This window comes from Pleurodeles waltl, chromosome 5 (assembly GCF_031143425.1).
Source record: "Pleurodeles waltl isolate 20211129_DDA chromosome 5, aPleWal1.hap1.20221129, whole genome shotgun sequence".
Taxonomy (NCBI): Eukaryota; Metazoa; Chordata; class Amphibia; order Caudata; family Salamandridae; genus Pleurodeles; species Pleurodeles waltl.
In genome coordinates this window covers 59507786-59534970 of record NC_090444.1, presented here as the reverse complement: position 1 = coordinate 59534970, position 27185 = coordinate 59507786, and the positions used below count along the sequence as shown (strand labels likewise).

At 46.6% G+C, this 27185-nt stretch overlaps 1 protein-coding gene across 6 annotated transcripts in view; it reads right to left on the bottom strand.

The window, feature by feature from the left end:
* ZNF512 (zinc finger protein 512) overlaps positions 1-27185 on the bottom strand; it is a 398138-nt gene that overhangs the window by 50951 nt on the left and 320002 nt on the right. For all 6 annotated transcript variants that reach the window (XM_069233556.1, XM_069233557.1, XM_069233558.1 and 3 more), the window contains one exon: positions 14641-14703. In XM_069233556.1, coding sequence (XP_069089657.1) covers positions 14641-14703 — 63 coding nt within the window. The remainder of the gene's footprint in view (positions 1-14640; positions 14704-27185) is intronic.

Here is a 27185-nt window from a genome sequence, read left to right as displayed (position 1 = left end):
TTGATCTCTCATTGACTTCCATTGCGAACCCGACGCTGGTTCTAACACTGCACCCGGCCGCCCCCGCGCCGCTGAGGGTGAAATTTCTGTGTGGGCTTGTGTCCCCCCCGGTGCCCTACAAAACCCCCCTGGTCTGCCCTCCGAAGACGCGGGTACTTACCTGCTGGCAGACTGGAACCGGGGCACCCCCTTCTCTCCATTGAAGCCTATGCGTTTTGGGCACCACTTTGAACTCTGCACCTGACCGGCCCTGAGCTGCTGGTGTGGTAACTTTGGGGTTGCTCTGAACCCCCAACGGTGGGCTACCTTGGACCAAGAACTGAACCCTGTAAGTGTCTTACTTACCTGGTAAAACTAACAAATAGCGGTGGGGTACAAGACTTTGCATTTGCTGGACTACTCAGCCAATACCTGATCACACGACAAATTCCAAAATTGTCATTAGAAATTGATTTTTGCAATTTGAAAAGTTTTCTAAATTCTTAAAAGACCTGCTAGGGCCTTGTGTTAGATCCTGTTTAGCATTTCTTTTAGAGTTTAAAAGTTTGTAAAAGTTTGAATTAGATTCTAGAACCAGTTTTAGATTCTTAAAAAGTATTCCAACTTTTAGAAGCAAAATGTCTAGCACAGATGTGACTGTGGTGGAACTCGACACCACACCTTACCTCCATCTACAGATGAGAGAGCTAAGGTCACTCTGTAAACTAAAGAAAATAGCAATGGGCCCCAAACCTACCAAAGTACAGCTCCAGGAGCTTTTGGCAGAGTTTGAAAAGGCCAACCCCTCTGAGGATGGCAACTCAGAGGATGAAGATAGTGACTTGGAGGGAAATTCCCCCCCTCCAGTCCTACTTAGGGAGAGCAGGGCTTCTCAAGCCCTGACTCCACAAATAATAGTCAGAGATGCTGGGTCCCTCACAGGAGGGACCAACAACTCTGAAATCACTGAGGATAACCCCAGTGAAGAGGACATCCAGTTAGCCAGGATGGCCAAAAGATTGGCTTTGGTAAGACAGATCCTAGCCATAGAGAGGGAAAGACAAGAGATGGGCGTAGGACCCATCAATGGTGGCAGCAACATAAATAGGGTCAGAGATTCTCCTGACATGTTGAAAATCCCTAAAGGGATTGTAACTAAATATGAAGATGGTGATGACATCACCAAATGGTTCACAGCTTTTGAGAGGGCTTGTGTAACCATAAAAGTGAACAAATCTCACTGGGGTGCTCTCCTTTGGGAAATGTTCACAGGAAAGTGTAGGGATAGACTCCTCACACTCTCTGGAAAAGATGCAGAATCTTATGACCTCATGAAGGGTACCCTGATTGAGGGCTTTGGATTCTCCACTGAGGAGTATAGGATTAGATTCAGGGGGGCTCAAAAAACCTCGAGCCAGACCTGGGTTGACTTTGTAGACTACTCAGTAAAAACACTAGATGGTTGGATTCAAGGCAGTGGTGTAAGTAATTATGATGGGCTGTACAATTTATTTGTGAAAGAACACCTGTTAAGTAATTGTTTCAATGATAAACTGCATCAGCATCTGGTAGACCTAGGACCAATTTCTCCCCAAGAATTGGGAAAGAAGGCGGACCATTGGGTCAAGACTAGGGTGTCCAAAACTTCCACAGGGGGTGACCAAAAGAAAGGGGTCACAAAACCTCCCCAGGGGAAAGGTGGTGAGACAGCCAAAAATAAAAATAGTCAAGAGTCTTCTACAGGCCCCCAAAAATCTGCACAGGAGGGTGGGCCCAGAGCCTCTTCACAAAACAATCCTGGGTACAAGGGTAAAAACTTTGATCCCAAAAAGGCCTGGTGTCGAAACTGTAGTCAGTCTGGACACCAAACTGGAGACAAGGCCTGTCCCAAGAAAAGTTCCACTCCAAACTCCAATCCAGGTAACACTGGAATGGCTAGTCTCCAAGTGGGATCAACAGTGTGCCCAGAGCAAATCAGGGTCCACACTGAAGCTACTCTAGTCTCTGAGGGTGGGGTGGATTTAGCCACACTAGCTGCCTGGCCTCCTAACATGCAAAAATACAGGCAGCAGCTCTTTATTAATGGGACAAGTGTAGAGGGCCTGAGGGATACAGGTGCCAGTATCACCATGGTGACAGAGAAACTGGTTTCCCCTGGCCAATACCTGACTGGAAAAACTTATACAGTCACCAACGCTGACAATCAGACTAAAGCACATCCCATGGCAATGGTAACTTTAGAATGGGGAGGGGTCAATGGCCTGAAACAGGTGGTGGTCTCCTCAAACATCCCAGTAGACTGTCTGCTTGGAAATGACCTGGAGTCCTCAGCATGGGCTGAGGTAGAACTAAAAACCCATGCAGCCATGCTGGGTATCCCTGAACTGGTGTGTGTAAAAACAAGAGCACAATGCAAGGCACAGGGTGAAAAAGTAGAGCTGGAGTCTGGAAAAATGGCCCAGCCTACCAAGAGAAAAGGAAAGTCAGTTGGGAAACCAACTGCAACACAGTCAGAAAAAGAGAACCTCTCTTCTCAGGAAGAAGTTCTGCCCTCTGAGGGAACTGAGCCTTTGGAGCTTGAACCTTATCAGGTTGAGCTCTTAGGCCCAGGGGGACCCTCAAGGGAAGAGCTGTGTAAGGGACAAGAAACCTGTCCCTCTCTTGAAGGCCTTAGGCAGCAAGCTGCTTAAGAGTCCAAGGGCAAGAAAAATGGAACACATAGGGTCTATTGGGAAGATGGACTCCTGTACACTGAGGCCAGAGACCCCAAACCTGGTGCCACTAGGAGAGTGGTAGTGCTTCAGTCGTTCAGAGAGTTTATTCTGACCTTAGCCCATGATATTCCCCTTGCTGGGCATTTGGGACAAACCAAGACGTGGGAGAGGTTAGTCAACCACTTCTACTGGCCCAATATGTCCCAGAAGGTTAAGGAGTTTTGTCTCTCCTGCCCCACCTGTCAATCCAGTGGTAAGACAGGTGGGCACCCAAAGGCCCCCCTCATTCCACTTCCAGTGGTGGGGGTCCCCTTTGAAAGAGTGGGTGTGGACATAGTTGGTCCACTGGAACCTCCCACAGCCTCAGGAAATATGTACATCCTAGTAGTAGTGGATCATGCTACTAGGTATCCTGAAGCTATTCCCCTTAGGTCGACTACTGCCCCTGCAGTAGCCAAGGCCCTCATTGGTATCTTTACCAGAGTGGGTTTCCCTAAGGAGGTGGTGTCTGACAGAGGTACCAACTTCATGTCAGCATACCTAAAACACATGTGGAATGAGTGTGGAGTGACTTACAAATTCACTACACCATACCATCCACAAACTAATGGCTTAGTTGAGAGATTCAACAAGACATTAAAAGGCATGATCATGGGGCTCCCAGAAAAACTCAAAAGGAGATGGGATGTCCTCTTGCCATGTCTGCTTTTTGCTTACAGAGAGGTGCCACAGAAGGGAGTAGGATTCTCACCCTTTGAACTTCTGTTTGGTCACCCTGTAAGGGGACCACTTGCTCTTGTTAAAGAAGGCTGGGAGAGACCTCTTCATGAGCCTAAACAAGACATAGTGGACTATGTACTTGGCCTTCGCTCTAGAATGGCAGAGTACATGGAAAAGGCAACCAAAAACCTTGAGGCCAGCCAACAGCTCCAGAAGTTTTGGTATGACCAAAAGGCTGCACTGGTTGAGTTCCAACCAGGGCAGAAAGTCTGGGTTCTGGAGCCTGTGGCTCCCAGGGCACTCCAGGACAAATGGAGTGGCCCTTACCCAGTGCTAGAAAGGAAGAGTCAGGTCACCTACCTGGTGGACCTGGGCACAAGCAGGAGCCCCAAGAGGGTGATCCATGTGAACCGCCTTAAGCTCTTCCATGACAGGGCTGATGTAAATCTGTTGATGGTAACAGATGAGGATCAGGAGGCAGAGAGTGAACCTCTCCCTGATCTTCTGTCATCAGACCCAAAAGATGGCTCAGTAGATGGGGTGATCTACTCAGACACCCTCTCTGGCCAACAGCAAGCTGATTGTAGGAGAGTCCTACAACAGTTTCCTGAACTGTTCTCCTTAACCCCTGGTCAGACACACCTGTGTACCCATGATGTGGACACAGGAGACAGCATGCCTGTCAAAAACAAAATCTTTAGATAGTCTGACCATGTTAAGGAAAGCATCAAGGTGGAAGTCCACAAGATGCTGGAATTGGGAGTAATTGAGCGCTCTGACAGCCCCTGGGCTAGCCCAGTGGTCTTAGTCCCCAAACCTCACACCAAAGATGGAAAGAAAGAGATGAGGTTTTGTGTGGACTACAGAGGGCTCAACTCTGTCACCAAGACAGATGCTCATCCAATTCCTAGAGCTGATGAGCTCATAGACAAATTAGGTGCTGCCAAATTCTTAAGTACCTTTGACTTGACAGCAGGGTACTGGCAAATAAAAATGGCACCTGGCGCAAAAGAGAAAACAGCATTCTCCACCCCTGATGGGCATTATCAGTTTACTGTTATGCCCTTTGGTTTAAAGAATGCCCCTGCCACCTTCCAAAGGTTGGTGAATCAAGTCCTTGCTGGTTTGGAGGCCTTTAGCACAGCTTATCTTGATGATATTGCTGTCTTTAGCTCCACCTGGCAGGATCACCTGGTCCACCTGAAGAAGGTTTTGAAGGCTCTGCAATCTGCAGGCCTCTCTATCAAGGCATCCAAATGCCAGATAGGGCAGGGAACTGTGGTTTACTTGGGCCACCTTGTAGGTGGAGGCCAAGTTCAGCCACTCCAACCCAAGATCCAGACTATTCTGGACTGGGCAGCTCCAAAAACCCAGACTCAAGTCAGGGCATTCCTTGGCTTGACTGGGTACTACAGGAGGTTTGTGAAGGGATATGGATCCATTGTGACAGCCCTCACAGAACTCACCTCCAGGAAAATGCCCAAGAAAGTAAACTGGACTGTAGAATGCCAACAGGTCTTTGACACCCTGAAACAAGCTATGTGCACAGCACCAGTTCTAAAAGCTCCAGATTATTCTAAGCAGTTCATTGTGCAGACAGATGCCTCTGAACATGGGATAGGGGCAGTTTTGTCCCAAACAAATGATGATGGCCTTGACCAGCCTGTTGCTTTCATTAGCAGGAGGTTACTCCCCAGGGAGCAGCGTTGGAGTGCCATTGAGAGGGAGGCCTTTGCTGTGGTTTGGTCCCTGAAGAAGCTGAGACCATACCTCTTTGGGACTCTGTAAGGAAATGCCTCCTTGGCATGGTTGCCCCCTGACTTTTTGCCTTTGCTGATGCTATGTTTACAATTGAAAGTGTGCTGAGGCCTGCTAACCAGGCCCCAGCACCAGTGTTCTTTCCCTAACCTGTACTTTTGTATCCACAATTGGCAGACCCTGGCATCCAGATAAGTCCCTTGTAACTGGTACTTCTAGTACCAAGGGCCCTGATGCCAAGGAAGGTCTCTAAGGGCTGCAGCATGTCTTATGCCACCCTGGAGACCTCTCACTCAGCACAGACACACTGCTTGCCAGCTTGTGTGTGCTAGTGAGGACAAAACGAGTAAGTCGACATGGCACTCCCCTCAGGGTGCCATGCCAGCCTCTCACTGCCTATGCAGTATAGGTAAGACACCCCTCTAGCAGGCCTTACAGCCCTAAGGCAGGGTGCACTATACCATAGGTGAGGGTACCAGTGCATGAGCATGGTACCCCTACAGTGTCTAAACAAAACCTTAGACATTGTAAGTGCAGGGTAGCCATAAGAGTATATGGTCTGGGAGTCTGTCAAACACGAACTCCACAGCACCATAATGGCTACACTGAAAACTGGGACGTTTGGTATCAAACTTCTCAGCACAATAAATGCACACTGATGCCAGTGTATATTTTATTGTAAAATACACCACAGAGGGCACCTTAGAGGTGCCCCCTGAAACTTAACCGACTATCTGTGTAGGCTGACTAGTTTTAGCAGCCTGCCACAAACCGAGACATGTTGCTGGCCCCATGGGGAGAGTGCCTTTGTCACTCTGAGGCCAGTAACAAAGCCTGCACTGGGTGGAGATGCTAACACCTCCCCCAGGCAGGAATTGTCACACCTGGCGGTGAGCCTCAAAGGCTCACCTCCTTTGTGCCAACCCAGCAGGACACTCCAGCTAGTGGAGTTGCCCGCCCCCTCCGGCCAGGCCCCACTTTTGGCGGCAAGGCCGGAGAAAATAATGAGAAAAACAAGGAGGAGTCACTGACCAGTCAGGACAGCCCCTAAGGTGTCCTGAGCTGAGGTGACTCTAACTTTTAGAAATCCTCCATCTTGCAGATGGAGGATTCCCCCAATAGGGTTAGGATTGTGACCCCCTCCCCTTGGGAGGAGGCACAAAGAGGGTGTACCCACCCTCAGGGCTAGTAGCCATTGGCTACTAACCCCCCAGACCTAAACACGCCCTTAAATTTAGTATTTAAGGGCTACCCTGAACCCTAGAAAATTAGATTCCTGCAACTACAAGAAGAAGGACTGCCTAGCTGAAAACCCCTGCAGAGGAAGACCAGAAGACGACAACTGCCTTGGCTCCAGAAACTCACCGGCCTGTCTCCTGCCTTCCAAAGATCCTGCTCCAGCGACGCCTTCCAAAGGGACCAGCGACCTCGACATCCTCGGAGGACTGCCCCTGCTTCGAAAAGACAAGAAACTCCCGAGGACAGCGGACCTGCTCCAAGAAAAGCTGCAACTTTGTTTCCAGCAGCTTTAAATAACCCTGCAAGCTCCCCGCAAGAAGCGTGAGACTTGCAACACTGCACCCGGCGACCCCGACTCGGCTGGTGGCGATCCAACACCTCAGGAGGGACCCCAGGACTACTCTGATACTGTGAGTACCAAAACCTGTCCCCCCTGAGCCCCCACAGCGCCGCCTGCAGAGGGAATCCCGAGGCTTCCCCTGACCGCGACTCTTTGAACCTAAAGTCCCGACGCCTGGGAGAGACCCTGCATCCGCAGCCCCCAGGACCTGAAGGACCGGACTTTCACTGGAGAAGTGACCCCCAGGAGTCCCTCTCCCTTGCCCAAGTGGAGGTTTCCCCGAGGAATCCCCCCCTTGCCTGCCTGCAGCGCTGAAGAGATCCCGAGATCTCTCATAGACTAACATTGCGAACCCGACGCTTGTTTCGACACTGCACCCGGCCGCCCCCGCGCTGCTGAGGGTGAAATTTCTGTGTGGACTTGTGTCCCCCCCGGTGCCCTACAAAACCCCCCTGGTCTGCCCTCCGAAGACGCGGGTACTTACCTGCAAGCAGACCGGAACCGGGGCACCCCCTTCTCTCCATTCTAGCCTATGTGTTTTGGGCACCACTTTGAACTCTGCACCTGACCGGCCCTGAGCTGCTGGTGTGGTAACTTTGGGGTTGCTCTGAACCCCCAACGGTGGGCTACCTTGGACCAAGAACTAAGCCCTGTAAGTGTCTTACTTACCTGGTTAACCTAACAAATACTTACCTCCCCTAGGAACTGTGAAAATTGCACTAAGTGTCCACTTTTAAAACAGCTATTTGTGAATAACTTGAAAAGTATACATGCAATTTTGATGATTTGAAGTTCCTAATGTACTTACCTGCAATACCTTTCAAACAAGATATTACATGTTAAATTTGAACCTGTGGTTCTTAAAATAAACTAAGAAAAGATATTTTTCTATAACAAAACATATTGGCTGGATTTGTCTCTGAGTGTGTGTACCTCATTTATTGTCTATGTGTATGTACAACAAATGCTTAACACTACTCCTTGGATAAGCCTACTGCTCGACCACACTACCACAAAATAGAGCATTAGTATTATCTCTTTTTACCACTATTTTACCTCTAAGGGGAACCCTTGGACTCTGTGCATGCTATTCCTTACTTTGAAATAGCACATACAGAGCCAACTTCCTACAGTAGTGCAAAGAGTTAACAACTGCGCTGTGAAGTGCGTGCTTTTTATTGTCATTGTATTTCCACAGTGCTTACTTCACCTGGAGGTGTTGAAGGGACAGCTATTAAAAAATAAAAGGTATTGCATATCCTCTGATATTACTTAAATCTACATTCTGGAACCACAGTTTAAGCTTAAACCTTTTTGTAGTGGCCTATCTTATACTGTGTGTAATGCAAATATAAAATAATGCCTTACATATTCACAGTGCTTTCTGACACAGGCTGTGACCTCGTGACACTAAAAATACAGAAGTCACTATTATCAACTGCACTAACCAAGATTTAGTTCTGTCACTCTCTGGTTACACGCAGACCTCTGCAGTGCATTAACTAATAGAGGTTTCATAATGCAATAATGCACTACAGTTCCTTTACCAATGAGTAACAACTTTTTTTTATTTATTTTTCATTTAAGCTGGCTGTTATTTTATATGTAGCTTCCTGACAGTGAAAGACCTAAAAAAAAAACGTAGAGAATATTTTGGGTTTGTTTATGAGAGGCTTGCGCTGCTGGAGCATCACTTTTTTTTACGCTCCAGCGGCGCAAGCCTCTCAATCATACCTATGAGGTGACGCAAAGCCTTCCTGAGTGGCTTTGAATGGCATTGTAGATATGGAGAAAGGCAAAGCAGTGCAAGCTGCTGCATTGCCTTACTTTGCGTCGAGGAGGCGTTCCATGGGCGTAGTGGTAGGTGTTCCCATGCAACACGCATGGATTTTGACGCTGCCCCAGATTTACAATATGAGGAGAAATGTTTTCATTTCTCCTTGTTTTTTCCTCTTTCCATGTGTGTTGCTATCTGCCGCACATCTAGAAAGGATTGTTTTTGTGCCGGAAGGTGCCCCTTCCTGCACAAATACTATCCTGCCTATATTGGCGCTAGGCAACAATCGTGCGCCAGCGCATGGGGAAAGGACAGAAATGCACTGTATTTCATAAATACGGTGCATTCCTGCCCTTTTATATTGGCTTGGGGCAGTGTAGCAAGAAAACCTGTGGCACTGTCATATGCCATATCATCATAAAGAAGTACCTTTGTTTTTAGCCACACCCTTGACCACTCCCCAACACTCACTGACCTTTGGTTTGCTATACACTGTTTAATATTATTTCCTCACAGTAAAAATGATTTGCTGTGGGCAAAGGGGGACGTTTATTATTGTTGTTGATGATGAGGAGTACCAGGTTCTAGACATTTTTATCAGAAGGGGGTCCTTACACCTAAAAATGTTTAAGAGGGGGTCCCGGCATCATAAAGTTTGAAGACCTCTGCTTTAAGGCCTACATCTTCTGCCCCAGTCTGCTTCCCTTTGGTGGTAAGTGTGGGGGAAACTCTTTGCTCCTGCTGTAACTTTATGATATTGTGGATGGAAGGTAAGAGAATGAAAGAAGTCCATAGCGATCACTGGAGTTTTGGTCTCATTATATGTAGAACCCTTCTCTGCCATAAGTATGAAATCCGCATTCTTTTAGAGGAGGAACAGTATGATTCCCTGTGTTCCTTACAGAGACCTAGCTTTATGATTGCTCTATCCCGGACATTAACCAGGCACTCCCACCAGGTTACTACATCTGTCGGAGAGATTGGCCGCAGAAAAGGTGAGGAGGAATCGCCATTATCCTAAAAGATATCAATAAATGTCTATTTAATTCTCTAGACAACCCAAACTGTGACAACATTGACTTTACTATTAATCTCTCCCCCACATTCATTTTCTCTGGGATGCTAATATATCTTCCCCCCCCCCCCGGTCCTAGTTCTAGGTTTATGTATAGGTTTCCTTAAACTGTGGCTGGTCTCATAATTGGGAAAAAACAACTACACATTGTTAGATTTTAATGTTCATCTTAAGGAAGCTACTAACCCTCAAGTGACTAAAATCCTGCAAGACCTGGACAGGATGCAGTTAACGCAAAAGGTTAATGGACCTACGCATGTCAAGGGTCAGCTGTTACTGCTCATTACTAAATAGTGTCTGCCTTAATGTAAAGGCCACCCGACAAATAGCTTCGACAGATCATGCCCTTATTGCATTCACACTGGAAGGCCCCTCTGGTGGCCCCAAAGCTAAGACTAAATATAGTAAGGGCTGTAAGTGGTCTAGTCTTAAAGAGTCTTGGAGATCAGTGCTGGCCAGTACAAGACCAGTGTTAGGTTATGACTTGGATGAAAGTAACTTGAGGTTGAATACCTGGATACAGCATTCATTTGACACCACCATTACTTTCTCCATTATAAGAAAAAGCAGGAAAGAAAAGTCTGCACCATGGTTTAATGAACAGCTAATGGCTTTAAAAAAAAAAAAAAAAGGTTGCAAAAAGCTGGAAAGAATATGGATACGTCAATATGATAATTGACCCGTGCCTACCATCTAGAGATCAGGAAGGCTCAAGCTGCTTACTATGAAGACCTTTTGGGTAAGGCTGCGAATGTCCAGAGGGAATTGTTTCAGATTGTACAGCCCCTAAATACCCTTAAAGCTGGTAACCCACCCCCAGCTCCCACAGAAGAACACTGTAATGAGCTTGCAACCTATTTTCAGGATAAAGTGGAGAGAATTTACACAGAATTACTAAAGGGAAGAGATGTATCACCTACAATAGCAGGAGCCCCCCTGTTTGGAAAGCTATGTACTCTTGATAGTTTCCGTCTTATCAAAGAAGAGAACGTCCCGGCCGTGCTAAGGTCAGTAACACTGGTACCCCCCCCTTGGAGTTGGCGCCTCCGCGTATCATCTGGGAAGGTAGACAGGAGATTTGACCTGCTATCTTGGATCTTTCAAACCTCTCCATTATATCAGGTTCAGTCCCGCTGGAATGGAAGCAGGCAGTAGTCAAAGCACTGTTGAAGAAAGCTGGCCTCCATCCTGCCTTACCTGCCAATTACAGGCCCTTTTACTTGCTGCCATTTTTGGGAAAAGTTATAGAGAGGCACATCAACAAGTCCCTCTCTAATAACTTCGAGATAAATTGGCAACTTGACTCGACCCAAAACAGCTTTCGGCCTAAACAAAGCACGGAATTGGCCATGCTATAACTTACGGAGGAGGTCAAACAACTCCTTGATAAAGAGGCAGCGGCCGCAATCATTCTACTAGATTTTAGTGCAGCATTCAACACTGTTGACCATGAAATCCTAGGACTTAGGTTGAGTGAGATAGGGGTAAAGAAACAATCCTTAAAATGGCTGTGCTCTTTTCTTAAAGACAGATCCTTTCAGGTCTGGGATCCCCCATTCTTATCTGAAGTCTTCCCCCTCAAATATGTGGTGCCGCAGAGGTCCACTTTTAGCCTAACGCTTTACAACATTTATTTGCAGCCTTTGGCTGCTTTGATGAAGGGATTTGGGGTAGCCATTATTTCTTACGCCAATGATATGCAGCTGGTGGTCTCTATTTCCTTTAATAACGGTACCCAAGATAGGTTGGAACCCTGTCTGGATATGGTCGCCCTATGGATGCCAAATTGCTCTCTAAAACTAAATGGAGAGAAAACTGAGCTGCTCATGGTCCAAAATAATGCCTTCCTTGGCAGTCCGGGAGGATGCACTGGATTGTCCTAGGAGCCTTGGGACCTCTCCTCAGCCCTCAAATACTATAAAAAAGTCTAGGGATTTGATTAGACAGTTCTCTGTCAATGGAAGTGCAGGTAAAAAAAAATGATGTGCTCATGTTTTGCCTCACTAAGGATGCGGCGCAGAATTCTGCACCTATTACCTTTCACATCCAGGAGAATCGTGGCGTTGATATTGTCCCACCTAGACTATGGGAATTCCTTATATTTAGGATCACTTAAATCAGTCCTTAAGAGACTACAGATTGTTCAGAATGCTGCGGCCAGGACCATTCTTAAATTACCAAAGCAGGCCCCAGTGAAAGAGGCTTTGGCCTCTCGGCATTGGCTCTAGGTGGAGGAAAGAATTAAATTCAAGGTGCTGTGTCTCACTCACGGAGCGGTTAATGACGAAGGGCCGAAGCTGGTTAGGGATCTTTTTACTTTATACCCTCCCAGCAGAACTCCAAGGTCCGCTAGTTCTGGTCTGCTGAAGGTCTCTCGGATTCATAGGGCTTCATGGGGAGGAAGATCTTTCTTCTACATCTCCCCTAAATTGTGGAACTCTTTGCCACGCGGATTGAGAATAGTCTAATTAAATTATTTTCAGGAAATGTCTTAAAACTTGGCTCTGGCCAATCTCTTGAATCACCTGCTAACTGGAGTGGTGCTGCATATTTTCATAGCGCGGGGAAGCCTCCAGGTAGCCATGCACTTTATAAACCCCGATAAGATAAGGCTGTTGTAAAAGGACAGGTCGTCTGGCGGTAAAGGCCTCAACAGATAGTTATCCACACCCTCCTTCGGGGATCCGGTGTAGTGATCATGCCAAGTATCCTCAAACTGGCCATCTTCCTGCAATGCTGATTATTTGTCTTCATCGAACATGAAGAACTCTTCCTGTCCTTTCACATGTGGCTATGAGGATGAGGGTTTTTCAATGTCCACCTGTTTGTCCTCCATCTCGGTTGTTCCGGAATATCTTTCCGGGATGTGAAGATTCCTCAAGGATTTGTCAAACTTCTTTTTACTCTGAAGGAGGGTTGCCATTTCGGCCTCGAGTCTATGTGTTTGTGTTCAACCTAGAGCGCCCTTTGTTTGGTGCTGAGTGTGGGATGTGTCTTTAACTGTGGCACCAGCGGTTCTTTCACTTTTGGCTCCTTGCCCTATTTCTTCACTCCCTCTTGAGCACCTGCTTGCGTTGAGGGTTTGCACAAACGTTTGTCTCTATCAGTGTCCTTTGGTTCAGACTGATGCAGCTCCTTATGCTTGTGGTGGCCTTCAGTCGTTAGATGCTTCAAAGTTGAGGCAGCTTTTGGTGACTTAAGAGTCTGAGGGCTAAGCATCTTAGCTTATCAGCATTTTTGTTACCACCTGCAGTTTTATTTTGGTGTCTCTCGCCACTCTTCTTGTGGATTCCATGTTTTCGGCATCAGCAGTGCTACCTTTAGCGTCCAACTCCCCTCCCTGTGCTGGTTCGGCCCCCTCAATGTTTTCCTCATCCTTGCTGGACAGAGCAAGATCCTTAAGGGATTCCTGTGTCTTGTGCGTGCTAGCCATGGTGTGGTGTACTAGTCATAGTGGGAGTCTTCCATAGAGTGTCTTCGGTGCAAATGTGGCATAGACCTCATAATCTTTGTTTTTATCAGGCTTCAGTGTAGCTCACTTCAAGAGCTTTGAATTTCACTATTGGACTGATGCACCAGATGCTCAACCTGTGTCTCCTATGTCACCATCTGTCCAAACTCTGCTCCTTTCTAGTAAGCGGTGCACCTGTGTGTGAGTAGCGTGGCTGTGTCAGGGCTGAACATCTATCATGTTTTTTTAATGCATTTTGGGGGATGTGCCTGTGTGAATGCAGAATTAATACTGCCTTTTGTGAGTGCAGGATTTGTGGTCTACGGGTTGAATGTTGTGCCTGTTTGAGTACAGAGTAAGCCATATGCCTGTGTGAGTGCAGCATGAGGGATGTGCCTATGTCAGGGCATCAGTGTGACTGTAGATCCTAGGTCTTTGTGTGCATGCAGTTTACAAAAACCAAACCTATTGGCTTTGGTGATGTTTTAAAGGTTATGGCTTTGACTTTCAGAAATGCAGTGCATTTAGCAGAAAAACAATAGAGTGTCTCTGAGACTCGTAGTGAGTTTTGATATTGCAGACTGTTGAAGGAGGTTGAGGAGTATCGGGGACAGCTGACCGACTGAGACACCACCCTAGAGAGGGAAGCAGTTACTGTGCTTGCATGAGGGCCCATGGCAACCTAGCTACGCTACTGCTGGGGGCCCGCTCACATCTCACCGAGGTGCTATTCAGCTCCTGGCTGAGAGCTGGAAGCGCAAGCAAATGAGCTTTTAGAGGTTTTAGGCAGATAAAAGGGAACTTTCAAACAGTACCCTCTGTAAAACATTTATGACAAATTTGAATATACCAAGAAATGTAATTGCAATAACTTAAAAAAGTACAAGAATTAACTTTTGAGTTGGTTGGTAGGCAGAGATAACTTTATTAAGTTTAATAATGCTTCCCAGTGCTTTCCTATGGAACAGCGAACCTGGCTACAGTGGAAATAACTTTAAGGGCTGTATCAATATAAGGACATGCGTTACATTAAACCTACACATGGCCTACCTTAAAGTAACAGGGGTAACTTACTAATATTTAAAAGGAGGGTTTAGGCCTGTGAAAAAGGCGGGGGGGGGGGGGATTTTGACAGGCCGAACTTGCAGCTTTATACCTGCACAGACAGGCTACAGTAGCAGGCCTGCAGTCATATTTTGCACTGTCACTTTAGTGGTGGCAAAATGTGTGCTCCAGTCCAATAATGTCAGTTAACTTGCAGTCCTTGGGTATACTTTGTACCATATATTAGGGACTTAGTTAAATTTGCCACTTAGGTGAATATACAATGTTTCAGGGGTCAGGGCCCATGCACGTGGGGCTGATTAGCGGAGTCCCAGTACACATACAAAAAAAAAAAAAGCACTGAAATTAAGCAAAAAGTGAGGGTGACCAAACAAAACAAAATGGTAGATAACCGTGCAAAAAGAAGCATTTTCTTGTAATCAATTTAGAACATAGTTACATGACCTAAATTTAAGGTCCCTCTCAATGTAATGCATGCAATATTGAGAATACAGCAACGATTGTTCCAGAACGACAAAATACCTGTGTACAAGAGCCAAGGTGAGCCTTCAATCCTGAGACACTGCTGTACACTGATACGCAGCCCTGAAAAATCAAAAAGGTCTATATATAACAAATATTGTGGTAAACAATCAAATATACCTCAAGAACGAATACAAGAGTCTTTTTATGTATGCTGTTCACTGCTGTGATATGTTTAGCTTTTATCGTGCAGCAGTAACACAAGGTGTCGAAAGAAATGTTTGTGATTCATATATTAGAGTGGCAGAACATAGAGGCAGACATCAGTGGAAGAATAACAACATTTAATCTGCCCAATTCAGAGCAGCTACACCATCCCAGTGACTATTTAATTTACAACTGAGTTACAGATTCACAAACTGCATAGTGCAATGTGTTGCAGCAGTCAGTGTGCTGACTGTTATGAGCAGTCACATTTTAGCCCTGCCCTTCTCCTCCCCATTACCTTCAATTACTGCGAGTTCCACTGTCTCTTGTTGCTGTTCTGATCAGCGGTGTCTTGAGTTCTCAGAGTGCTATCCCACAGGGACAACATAACTCAAAGGGGAAAGACAGCACAGGTAAGCAAATCCTGGCTCTTTCTGCAACTTTATTGCTTGGGTTAGATCCCCTGCCATACACCCCCCCCACCCCAATGTTTGGCTAGTGACAGCTTTTTGATGCCTACTGGTTTTATGCGCTTTATAAATTTAAGATTCAATTCAGTTCAAACTTGCAAAACCCTTCATTTGATTAGTTTCAATTGTCGAGCCTTTAACTGAATGTACTCCCTGGAGTGCAAGCTTTGAAAGAGCTTGTAGGCAAACTCGCATAAATTATTCTGAAAGACTGCCCTTAAACCTACAGTTTTAGGCCTGTGGTCAACATGTACAGAGTTGATCATGAAAGTGTGACCAGAAAAAACAGAAGCGTTTGCATTTGATCTTTTACTGGTGTTTAAAATGAATCTATGACTGTAGAGGGGGAAGCAGGGAGTGTTGCTCACCACATGCATAAAATCCCTGGCACCTTCTCTTAGTGACAGCAGGGACCTAACAAAATGTTAGTTTTTTTTTAATAAGGTCTCGAACTTGTCCAAAAGGCTGAAACCCATGTAGTTTCAGGCACTTCAAGACGTAACAGACGTTCACGAATACCAAGACCTCTTCACTGGCTACCCATCAGCTCCAGAGTTTCTTTCATACCTGTAGGAAGTTGGCTCTGTATGCACTATTTCAAAGTAAGGAATAGCATGCACAGAGTCCAAGGGTTCCCCTTAGAGGTAAGATAGTGGCAAAAAGAGATAATACTAATGCTCTATTTTGTGGTAGTGTGGTCGAGCAATAGGCTTATCAGAGGGTAGTGTTAAGCATTTGTTGTACATACACACAGGCAATAAATGAGGAACACACACTCAGAGACAATTCCAGGCCAATAGGTTTTTGTATAGAAAAATATATTTTCTTAGTTTATTTTAAGAACCACAGGTTCAAATTCTACATGCAATATCTCATTTGAAAGGTATTGCAGGTAAGTACTTTAGGAACTTTGAATAATCACAATAGCATATATACTTTTGAAATAAAACACATATAGCTATTTTAAAACTAGACAGTGCAATTTTCACAGTTCCTGGGGGAGGTAAGTTATTGTTAGTTCTTGCAGGTAAGTAAACCACCTACGGGGTTCAAATTGGGGTCCAAGGTAGCCCACCGTTGGGGGTTCAGAGCAACCCCAAAGTTACCACACCAGCAGCTCAGGGCCGGTCAGGTGCAGAGTTCAAAGTGGTGCCCAAAACACATAGGCTTCAATGGAGAAGGTGTTGCCCCGGTTCCAGTCTGCCAGCAGGTAAGTACCCGCATCTTCGGAGGGCAGACCAGGGGGGTTTTGGAGGGCACCGGGGGGGGACCACAAGTCAACACAGAAAGTACACCCTCAGCAGCACGGGGGCGGCCGGGTGCAGTGTGCAAACACGCGTCGGGTTTTCAATAGGTTTCAATGGGAGACCAAGGGGTCTCTTCAGCGATGCAGGCAGGCAAGGGGGGGGGCTCCTCGGGGTAGCCACCACCTGGGCAAGGGAGAGGGCCTCCTGGGGGTCGCTCCTGCACTGGAGTTCCGATCCTTCAGGTCTTGGGGGCTGCGGGTGCAGGGTCTTTTCCAGGCTTCGGGATCTGGGAGTCAGACAGTCGCGGTCAGGGGGAGCCTGGGGATTCCCTCTGTAGGCGTCGCTGTGGGGGCTCAGGGGGGACAACTTTGGTTACTCACAGTCTCTGAGTCGCCGGGGAGTCCTCCCTGAAGCGTTGTTTCTTCACCAGTCGAGTCGGGGTCGCCGGGTGCAGAGTTGCAAGTCTCACGCTTCTGGCGGGAATTGCAGGGGTCTTTAAATTGCTTCTTTGAGACAAAGTTGCAGTCTTGGGTGAACAGGGCCGCTGTTCTCGGGAGTTTCTTGGTCCTTTTAGAGCAGGGCAGTCCTCTGAGGATTCAGAGGTCGCTGGTCCTGGGGAAAGCGTCGCTGGAGCAGTTTTCTTCCGAAGGGGGGAAGACAGGCTGGTAGGGCTGGGCCCAAAGCAGTTGGTGTCTCTGTCTTCTCTGCAGGGTTTTTCAGCTCAGCAGTCCTCTTTTTCTTAGGTTGCAGTAATCTAAGGTTCAGGCGAGCCCCTAAATACAGAATTTAGGGGTGTGTTTAGGTCAGGGAGGGCAGTAGCCAATGGCTACTACCCCTGAGGGTGGCTACACCCTCTTTGTGCCTCCTCCCAAGGGGAGGGGGGGTCACATTCCTATCCCTATTGGGGGGATCCTCCATCTGCAAGCTGGAGAATTCCTAAAAGTCAGAGTCACTTCAGCTCAGGTTGCCTTAGGGGCTGTCCTGACTGGTCAGTGACTCCTCCTTGTTTTTCTCATTATCTCCTCCGGCCTTGCCGCCAAAAGTGGGGCTGTGGCCGGAGGGGGCGGGCAACTCCACTAGCTGGAATGCCCTGTGGCGCTGGAACAAAGGGGGTGAGCCTTTGAGGCTCACCGCCAGCTGTTACAGCTCCTGCAAGGGGGAGGTGATAGCATCTCCACCCAGTGCAGGCTTTGTTACTAGCCACAGAGTGACAAAGGCACTCTCCCCATGTGGCCAGCAACATGTCTCAAGTGTGGCAGGCTGCTAAAACCAGTCAGCCTACACAGGTAGGTGGTTAAGGTTTCAGGGGGCACCTCTAAGGTGCCCTCTGGGGTGTACTTTACAATAAAATGTACACTGGCATCAGTGTGCATTTATTGTGCTGAGAAGTTTGATACCAAACTTCCCAGTATTCAGAGTAGCCATTATGGAGCTGTGGAGTTCGTTTTTGACAGACTCCCAGCCCATATACTCTTATCGCTACCCTGCACTTACAATGTCTAAGGTTTTGCTTAGACACTGTAGGGGCATAGTGCTCATGCACATATGCCCTCACCTGTGGTATAGTGCACCCTGCCTTAGGGCTGTAAGGCCTGCTAGAGGGGTGACTTACCTATGCCACAGGCAGTGTGAGGTTGGCATGGCACCCTGAGGGGAGTGCCATGTCGACTTAGTCATTTTCTCCCCACCAACACACACAAGCTGGCAAGCAGTGTGTCTGTGCTGAGTGAGGGGTCCCTAGGGTGGCATAAGACATGCTGCAGCCCTTAGAGACCTTCCCTGGTATCAGGGCCCTTGGTACCAGGGGTACCAGTTACAAGGGACTTACCTGGGTGCCAGGGTTGTGCCAATTGTGGAGACAATGGTACATTTTAGGTGAAAGAACACTGGTGCTGGGGCCTGGTTAGCAGGATCCCAGCACACTTCTCAGTCAAGTCAGCATCAGTATCAGGCAAAAAGTGGGGGGTAACTGCAACAGGGAGCCATTTCTTTACAGCGACAATCAAGCATTCCTGGGAGGCTGGGCTCTCGAGGAGTACAGGTTTCCTTAGCTTTTGGAGATCCTGAAGCTTAACAGGAGGCTTGTCAACTAGTCCTTGGAGTCGCTTCTTCTCTCCTAGCATAAGTGGAGCTCTTTTTCACATGTTTGTAAGCCAACCACCCCAGGAAGGGATGCAAAGTGGGAAGGGTTGCTTCATGAAAACTATTACCCCATTGGCTAGTAAGCCCTCTCCTTCAACAAACGAGAACCTTGCATGAAAGTGGCACCCCAGAAACACAGGTTCACATCACTACTGAACTGGAAGGAAGACAGAAGGACTGCCCTGCAGCGCCCTGGAACAATCAAAGAGTAGCTGCACCTGCTGCACCCGAGGGTCCTGCAAAGAGGAATGTGCCTGCTGTGTCCACATGTGAAAAAGAGCTCCACTTGTGCTGGGAGAGAAGAAGTGACTCCAAGGACTAGTTGACTAGCCTCCTGTTAAGCTTCAGGATCTCCAAAAGCTAAGGAAACCTATACTCCTTGAGAGCCCAGCCTCCCAGGAATGCTTGATTATCGCTGGACACCAAAGTCGCTGTTGGGGGGACTAAGTCCTGATCTCTCAGATGTGACCCTGATTAAGTGGGATCCGTAGCCGAAGTAGAACGTGGTACTCAGAAAGAAAAGATTTCCTTACCTGTAAGCAACCACTGAAACTGCGGTAACCAGGAGATCTACTGACCAATGGCGACTGGACATGCACTTGACTTCACTGCTGCATTGTGGGAGATTCAGTCCTGAGGCCAGAGACGACCCCGATGATGGCTATCAGGGTGACACCAGGAACACTCACTGCATTTCTACAGCATCCTGTATACTGCAGCATCAGGACCAATTCTTTGATGGACTGCGGTAGAGACAAGCAGTGCACTGAGGACCAGAGACTGCTGGACCCAACAGATAAGTGTCTCCCTGGACCTAAGTGGCCCCTGTAACTGGCTCCCATCCTGTTGTGGCCTATCCAAGTGAAGAGAAGAAGCCAATCTAACTAGTTCGCTAAAAACTGCTAAATCACTTACAATTCAATTATTGCATTTCCTAAAAGTGAACTACAGTAATTTACTTACCTTTGCAAACTCATATATTCGGTTTCATTAAATTTTGTCATTTTGGTGTCTATTTTAAGATAACAATACAATATAATCTATTTATAAATTGATGTCAGATTTTCATTTTGTTACATTTCTAGTTCTGTTACTTATGCTTTACATTAAGCCAGGCTGCTCTGTGCCACTATTACCAGGACTGAGTTGAGGGTTTTATTAAGAAACCTAACTGGACCTGATAAAAAAGTTGACTTTATTTCATGGTGAGCTCTCACTACTACATCGCATAATAATCCACTCTCCTGCCTGCTCCAGAGCAGCACACCAGATGATCTACCTTTCCATTACACTCCATTCATCCCCGGCTGACAGAAAACAATCTGAAGATGGAGTCGAGGATTATCCACAAACAAGAGCAGTCACTATGTTCCGTGACTCGAAAGACTTTCGAACGCAAACAAGATGCAACTTTCCAGACCTAGGACTAGATGGCAGAAGTATGCAGAACATATGTATCTACAACTTCACATGCCATCAAACATATAGATATGGAAAATGTCACTTACCCAGTGTACATCTGTTCGTGGCATTAGTCGCTGCAGATTCACATGCTGTGCATAGTCCGCCGTCTGGTGTTGGGCTCGGAGTGTTACAAGTTGTTTTTCTTCGAAGAAGTCTTTTCGAGTCACGAGACCGAGGGACTCCTCCTACTTTGGTTCCATTGCGCATGGGCGTCGACTCCATCTTAGATTGTTTTCCCCGCAGAGGGTGAGGTAGGAGTTGTGTATGTTGGTAATAGTGCCCATGCAATGGAATGAATAAGTATGTACAAAATGAAGGTTAAAGTAATATATTTACAAATGTACAAATGTTGAAGATTACTTCCAAACGGCTACAGGCTCCCAGGGAGGCGGGTGGGCACATGTGAATCTGCAGCGACTAATGCCACGAACAGATGTACACTGGGTAAGTGACATTTTCCGTTTGGTGGCATGTGTAGCTGCAGATACACATGCTGTGCATAGACTAGTAAGCAGTTATCTCCCCAAAAGCGGTGGTTCAGCCTGTAGGAGTGGAAGTAGTTTGAAATAAAGTTCTTAGTACAGCTTGACCTACTGTGGCTTATTGTGCAGATAACACGTCTACACAGTATTGCTTAGTAAATGTATGAGGCGTAGACCATGTTGCTGCCTTACATATTTCGTTCATTGGAATATTTCCTAGAAAGGCCATGGTAGCACCTTTCTTTCTGGTTGAGTGTGCCTTTGGTGTAATAGGCAGCTCTCTCTTTGCTTTAAGGTAGCAGGTTTGGATGCATCGAACTATCCATCTAGCTATACCTTGTTTTGATATTGGATTTCCTGAAGGAGGTTTTTGAAATGCAATAATGAAAATGTCACTTACCCAGTGTACATCTGTTCGTGGCATCAGTCGCTGAGATTCACATGGTATGCATGAGCTCGCCATCTGGTGTTGGGTCGGAGTGTTACAAGTTGTTTTTCTTCGAAGAAGTGTTTTCGAGTCACGGGACCGAGTGACTCCTCCTTCTGTGCTCATTGCGCATGGGCGTCGACTCCATCTTCGATTGTTTTCCCTGCAGAGGGTGAGGTAGGAGTTGTACTATAGTAATAGTGCCCGCGCAATGAAAAATGTAAGTATGTACCTATTAAAGGATTAAATAATATATATACAAATGTACAAAATTGAAGGTAACTTCTGAACTGCTACAGGCTTCCGGGGAGGTGGGTGGGTCCATGTGAATCTCAGCGACTGATGCCACGAACAGATGTACACTGGGTAAGTGACATTTTCAGTTCGATGGCATCTGTCGCTGTAGATACACATGGTATGCATAGACTAGTAAGCAGTTAGTTCCCCATAAGCGGTGGTTTAGCCTGTAGGAGTAGAAGTTGTCTGAAATAGAGTTCTTAATACAGCTTGACCTACTGTAGCTTGTTGTGCGGATAGCACATCTATACAGTAGTGTTTGGTGAATGTGTGAGGCGTAGACCAAGTGGCTGCCTTACATATTTCCTGCATTGGGATGTTTCCTAAAAAGGCCATTGAAGCACCTTTTTTCCTTGTTGAATGTGCCCTGGGAGTAATGGGCAGTTGTCTTTTTGCTTTAAGGTAGCAGATTTGGATGCATTTAACTATCCATCTGGCTATACCTTGTTTTGATATTGGGTTACCTGCATGAGGTTTTTGGAATGCAATAAATAGCTGTTTAGTTTTTCTGATGTTTTTTGTTCTGTCAATGTAGTACATTAATGCTCTCTTGACATCTAATGTATGTAGTGCTCTTTCAGCCACAGAATCTGGCTGTGGGAAAAAAACTGGTAGTTCTACCGTTTGATTTAGATGGAATGGTGAAATAACTTTTGGTAAAAATTTTGGATTAGGTCGTAGGACGACCTTATTTTTATGTATTTGTATAAAAGGCTCTTGTGTTGTGAACGCTTGAATTTCACTTACTCTTCTTAGAGATGTAATGGCGATGAGAAAGGCAACTTTCCAGGTTAGGAATTGTATTCCGCAAGAGTGCATGGGTTCGAAAGGTGGGCCCATGAGTCTTGTTAGAACCACGTTTAGGTTCCATGAAGGAACAGGTGGTGTTCTTGGTGGTATAATTCTTTTAAGCCCTTCTATGAATGCTTTGATAATTGGTATCCTATACAAGGAAGTTGAATAGGTAGTTTGCAGGTATGCAGATATTGCTGCAAGGTGTATTTTAATAGAAGAGAAGGCTAGCTTTGCTTTTTGTAAATGGAGCAAGTAATTTACTATATGTTTTGGAGTTGCGTCTAGTGGTTGTATCTGATTATGATGGCAGTACCAAACAAATCTTTTCCACTTACTTGCGTAGCAGTGTCTAGTGGATGGCCTTCTGGCCTGCTTTATGACTTCCATACACTCTTGGCTAAGTTGTAAGTGTCCGAATTCTAGGATTTCAGGAGCCAGATTGCTAGATTCAGCGATGCTGGGTCCGGGTGTCTGATCTGTTGGTTGTGTTGCGTTAACAGATCTGGTTTGTTGGGCAGTTTGATGTGTGGTACTACAGACAGATCTAGCAGTGTTGTGTACCAGGGTTGTCTTGCCCAAGTTGGTGCTATTAAAATGAGTTTGAGTTTGTTTTGACTCAATTTGTTTACTAGGTAAGGAAGGAGAGGGAGAGGAGGAAAAGCGTAAGCAAATATTCCTGACCAGTTCATCCATAGGGCATTGCCTTGGGATTGCTTGTGTGGGTATCTGGACGCGAAGTTTTGGCATTTTGCGTTCTCTTTTGTTGCAAATAAGTCTATTTGTGGTGTTCCCCAGAGTGTGAAGTAGGTGTTCAGAATCTGTGGGTGGATTTCCCATTCGTGGACTTGCTGGTGATCTCGAGAGAGATTGTCTGCCAGCTGATTCTGGATCCCCGGAATAAACTGTGCTATTAGACCAATTTGATGGTGGATTGCCCACTTCCATATTTTTTGAGCTAACAAGCTTAACTGCGTTGAATGTGTTCCACCTTGTTTGTTTAGATAATACATCGTTGTCATGTTGTCTGTTTTGACAAGGATGTATTTGTGGGTTATGATTGGTTGGAAAGCTTTTAGTGCTTGAAAAACTGCTAATAATTCTAGATGATTTATATGCAGTTTTGTTTGATGTATGTTCCATTGTCCTCTTATGTTGTGTTGATTGAGATGTGCTCCCCACCCTGTCATGGAAGCATCTGTTGTTATTACGTACTGTGGCACTGGGTCTTGGAAAGGCCGCCCTATGTTTAAATTTATACTGTTCCACCATAGAAGCGAGAGGTAAGTTTGGCGGTCTAGCAACACCAGATCTAGAAGGTGACCCTGTGCTTGAGACCACTGTGAGGCTAGGCACTGTTGTAAGGGCCTCATGTGCAGTCTTGCGTTTGGGACAATGGCTATGCATGAGGACATCATGCCTAGGAGCTGTAGTATTGTTCTTGCTTGTATTGTTTGGTTTGGAGACATGTGTTGAATGACCCTGTTGAAATTGTGGATCCTTTGTGGAGTTGGCGTTGCTACTCCTTTTGTCGTGTCTATTATGGCTCCTAGATATTGCTGTACTTTGCTTGGCAGAATGTTTGATTTTGCAAAGTTGACGGTGAACCCTAGTTTGTAGAGGGTTTGTATGACTTGATTTGTGTGGTTTGAGCATTGTGTGAGCGAACTGGTTTTGATTAGCCAGTCGTCTAGATACGGGAACACATGTATTTGCTGCCTTCTGATGTGTGCAGCGACTACTGCTAGGCATTTTGTGAATACTCTTGGAGCGGTTGTTAAACCAAAAGGCAATACTTTGAATTGGTAATGTATTCCTTTGAATACAAACCTTAGATATTTCCTGTGTGATTGATGTATTGGTATATGGAAATATGCGTCCTTGAGGTCTAGGGTTGTCATGTAGTTGTGTTTTTTGAGCAATGGTAACACTTCTTGTAGTGTGACCATGTGAAAGTGGTCTGATTTGATGAATGTGTTTACTACTCTGAGGTCTAGAATTGGTCTCAGTGTTTCGTCCTTTTTTGGTATCAAGAAGTACAGTGAATAAACTCCTGTGTTTATTTGTGTGCTTGGTACTAATTCTATTGCATTTTTTTGCAGTAGTGCTTGAACTTCTATCTCTAGAAGCTGTGAATGGTATTTTGATAAATTTTGTGATTTTGGTGGTATGTCTGGAGGGAATTGCAGGAATTCTATGCAATAACCATGTTGGATAATTGCTAGGACCCATGTGTCTGTAGTTATTTTGTCCCATGCTTCGTAATATTGACGTATCCTCCCCCCCACTGGTGTTGTGTGGGAGGGGTGAGTGACGTGTGAGTCACTGCTTGTTGGTAGTGGTTTTGGGGCTTTGAAATCTTCCCCTATTCCTAGGGAATTGCCCCCCTCTATACTGGCCCCGAAAACCTCCCCTGTACTGTCCCTGGTAGGTGGGCGGTGCGGACTGTGAGGTGCTAGCTTGTGTGGCCTGACCCCGAAACCCTCCTCTAAAAGGTGTTTTGCGGAAGGTGTTATAAGATCCTCTGCTCTGCGGGGAGTAGAGTGCGCCCATGGCCTTGGCAGTGTCAGTGTCCTTCTTGAGCTTTTCTATGGCTGTGTCGACCTCCGGACCGAACAGAAGTTTTTCGTTTACTGGCATGTTAAGCACTGCCTGCTGAATTTCTGGCTTGAATCCAGACTTTCTGAGCCATGCGTGCCTACGGATGGTAACCGACGTATTAATGGTCCTTGCGGCCGTGTCTGCTGCATCCATGGAGGAGCGTATTTGATTGTTGGAAATGTTTTGACCCTCCTCAACAACCTGTTTTGCTCTTTTTTGCAGATCTTTTGGGAGATGTTCAATGAGATGCTGCATCTCATCCCAGTGGGCTCTGTCGTATCGCGCTAGCAGCGCTTGTGAATTTGCAATGCGCCACTGGTTTGCTGCTTGGACCGCAACCCTCTTCCCGGCTGCATCGAACTTCCTGCTTTCTTTATCTGGGGGAGGTGCATCCCCAGAAGTGTGTGAATTTGCCCGTTTTCTGGCAGCCCCTACCACCACAGAATCTGGTGGCAGCTGAGAGGTGATGAATACAGGGTCCGTAGGAGGCGCCTTATACTTTTTGTCCACCCTAGGCGTCACTGCCCTACTTTTAACTGGCTCCTTGAAAATGTCCTTTGCATGGCGTAGCATGCCTGGGAGCATCGGCAGGCTTTGGTAGGAGCTGTGGGTTGAAGAGAGGGTGTTAAATAAAAAATCATCCTCTACTTGTTCAGAGTGTAGTTCCACATTATGGAATAGTGCTGCTCTAGCCACCACTTGTGAGTAGGCTGTGCTGTCTTCCGGTGGTGATGGCCTAGTTGGGTATGTGTCTGGGCTGTTATCAGACACTGGTGCGTCGTACAAGTCCCACGCATCCTGATCTTGGTCATCGTGGCTCATGGCGGTGTGAGCTGGCGAATGTGACGGGGTGTAAGTTGGTGAAGCCGGAGTTACAGGTGGAGGCGAGGGAGGAGGTGTTACCTTTTGTGCTGTTTGTTGCTGAGGAGTAAACTGAAGCGTTCTCTTTCGTTTGACAGGTGGAAGGGTACTGATCTTCCCAGTCCCCTGCTGAATAAAGATACGCTTTTGCGTGTGATCCACGTCAGTGGATTGCAGTTCTTGTTCAAATCTATGTTTCTTCATTTGTGAAGACATAGAATGCTCTTCAGTATAGGAGCCTGAAACAGGGTCTGATGTCGCTTTTTTCGGCTCCGAAAACCCTGTTGATTGTTTTTTCGGCTCCGAGGTAACCTTCCTCTTTTTCTGTGCCGAAAATTCTTGGCCTCTATGGTCTTCGGCGCCACTGTCTCGGCGTTGATCCGTGTCGACACCGAACTCTCGGTGTCGATGCTTCTGTTTAGCACTCTCTCGGTCCCGAGGAGGCTGCGTGCCGGTGTCTCGACCGAAGTCGGACGATCTCGACACTGAATGGGCCTTTTTCGGTGCCGATTGTTGGTCACCGAGAATTTGGGTGGAGCCATGGCCGGTTGGCAGTGGCGTCCCCTGGGCCTTCTTTCCTTTTTTAAGTTCTGATCTCGACGTCTTACTCACAGTTTTTGTAGAGCCTAGCTCGTCGGAGTCTGAATCCTGGATGGAAAAGGATTCCTCCTGTTCCTCTTCTGTCTCGAACTGTCGACGCTCCTTTGGCGTGGACGCCATCTGCAGTCTTCTCGCTCGACGGTCGCGCAGAGTTTTTCGGGACCGGAACGCCCGACAGGCCTCACAGGATTCTTCGCTGTGCTCGGGTGACAGGCACAGGTTACAGACCGAGTGTAGGTCTGTATAAGGATATTTGTTGTGGCATTCGGGGCAGAATCGAAACGGGGTCCGTTCCATCGGCGTTGTTCTCCACGCGGTCGGGCCGACTAGGCCCCGACGGGGTGCCGAAATCTACCCCGAAGGGCACCGAAGCGCTTCGATGTTCAACGCGTCGTCGTATGTGTCTATCTCGAACCGGATCGCAACGATACCGTCGAAAATCTTCCGTTTTCAGCTATCTTTCCGTTCCGAAACCCGGAGCGACAGGAACACGTCCGAACCCGATGGCGGAAAGAAAACAATCGAAGATGGAGTCGACGCCCATGCGCAATGAGCACAGAAGGAGGAGTCACTCGGTCCCGTGACTCAAAAACACTTCTTCGAAGAAAAACAACTTGTAACACTCCGACCCAACACCAGATGGCGAGCTCATGCATACCATGTGTATCTACAGCGACAGATGCCATCGAACATAGTTGTTTTGTTTTCCTAATTAGTTTTGTTCTGTCAATGTAGTACATTAGTGCTCTTTTGATGTCTAATGTATGTAGTGCTCTTTCAGCTATTGAGTCTGGCTGTGGGAAGAACACTGGTAATTCTACTGTTTGATTTAAGTGGAACGGTGAGATAACCTTTGGTAAGAATTTTGGGTTGGTTCCTAGAACTACCTTATTTTTTTGTATTTGAATAAATGGTTCTTGTATGGTAAACGCCTGAATTTCACTTACTCTTCTTAGAGATGTGATGGCAATGAGAAATGCAACTTTACACGTTAAGTATTGCATTTCACAAGAAT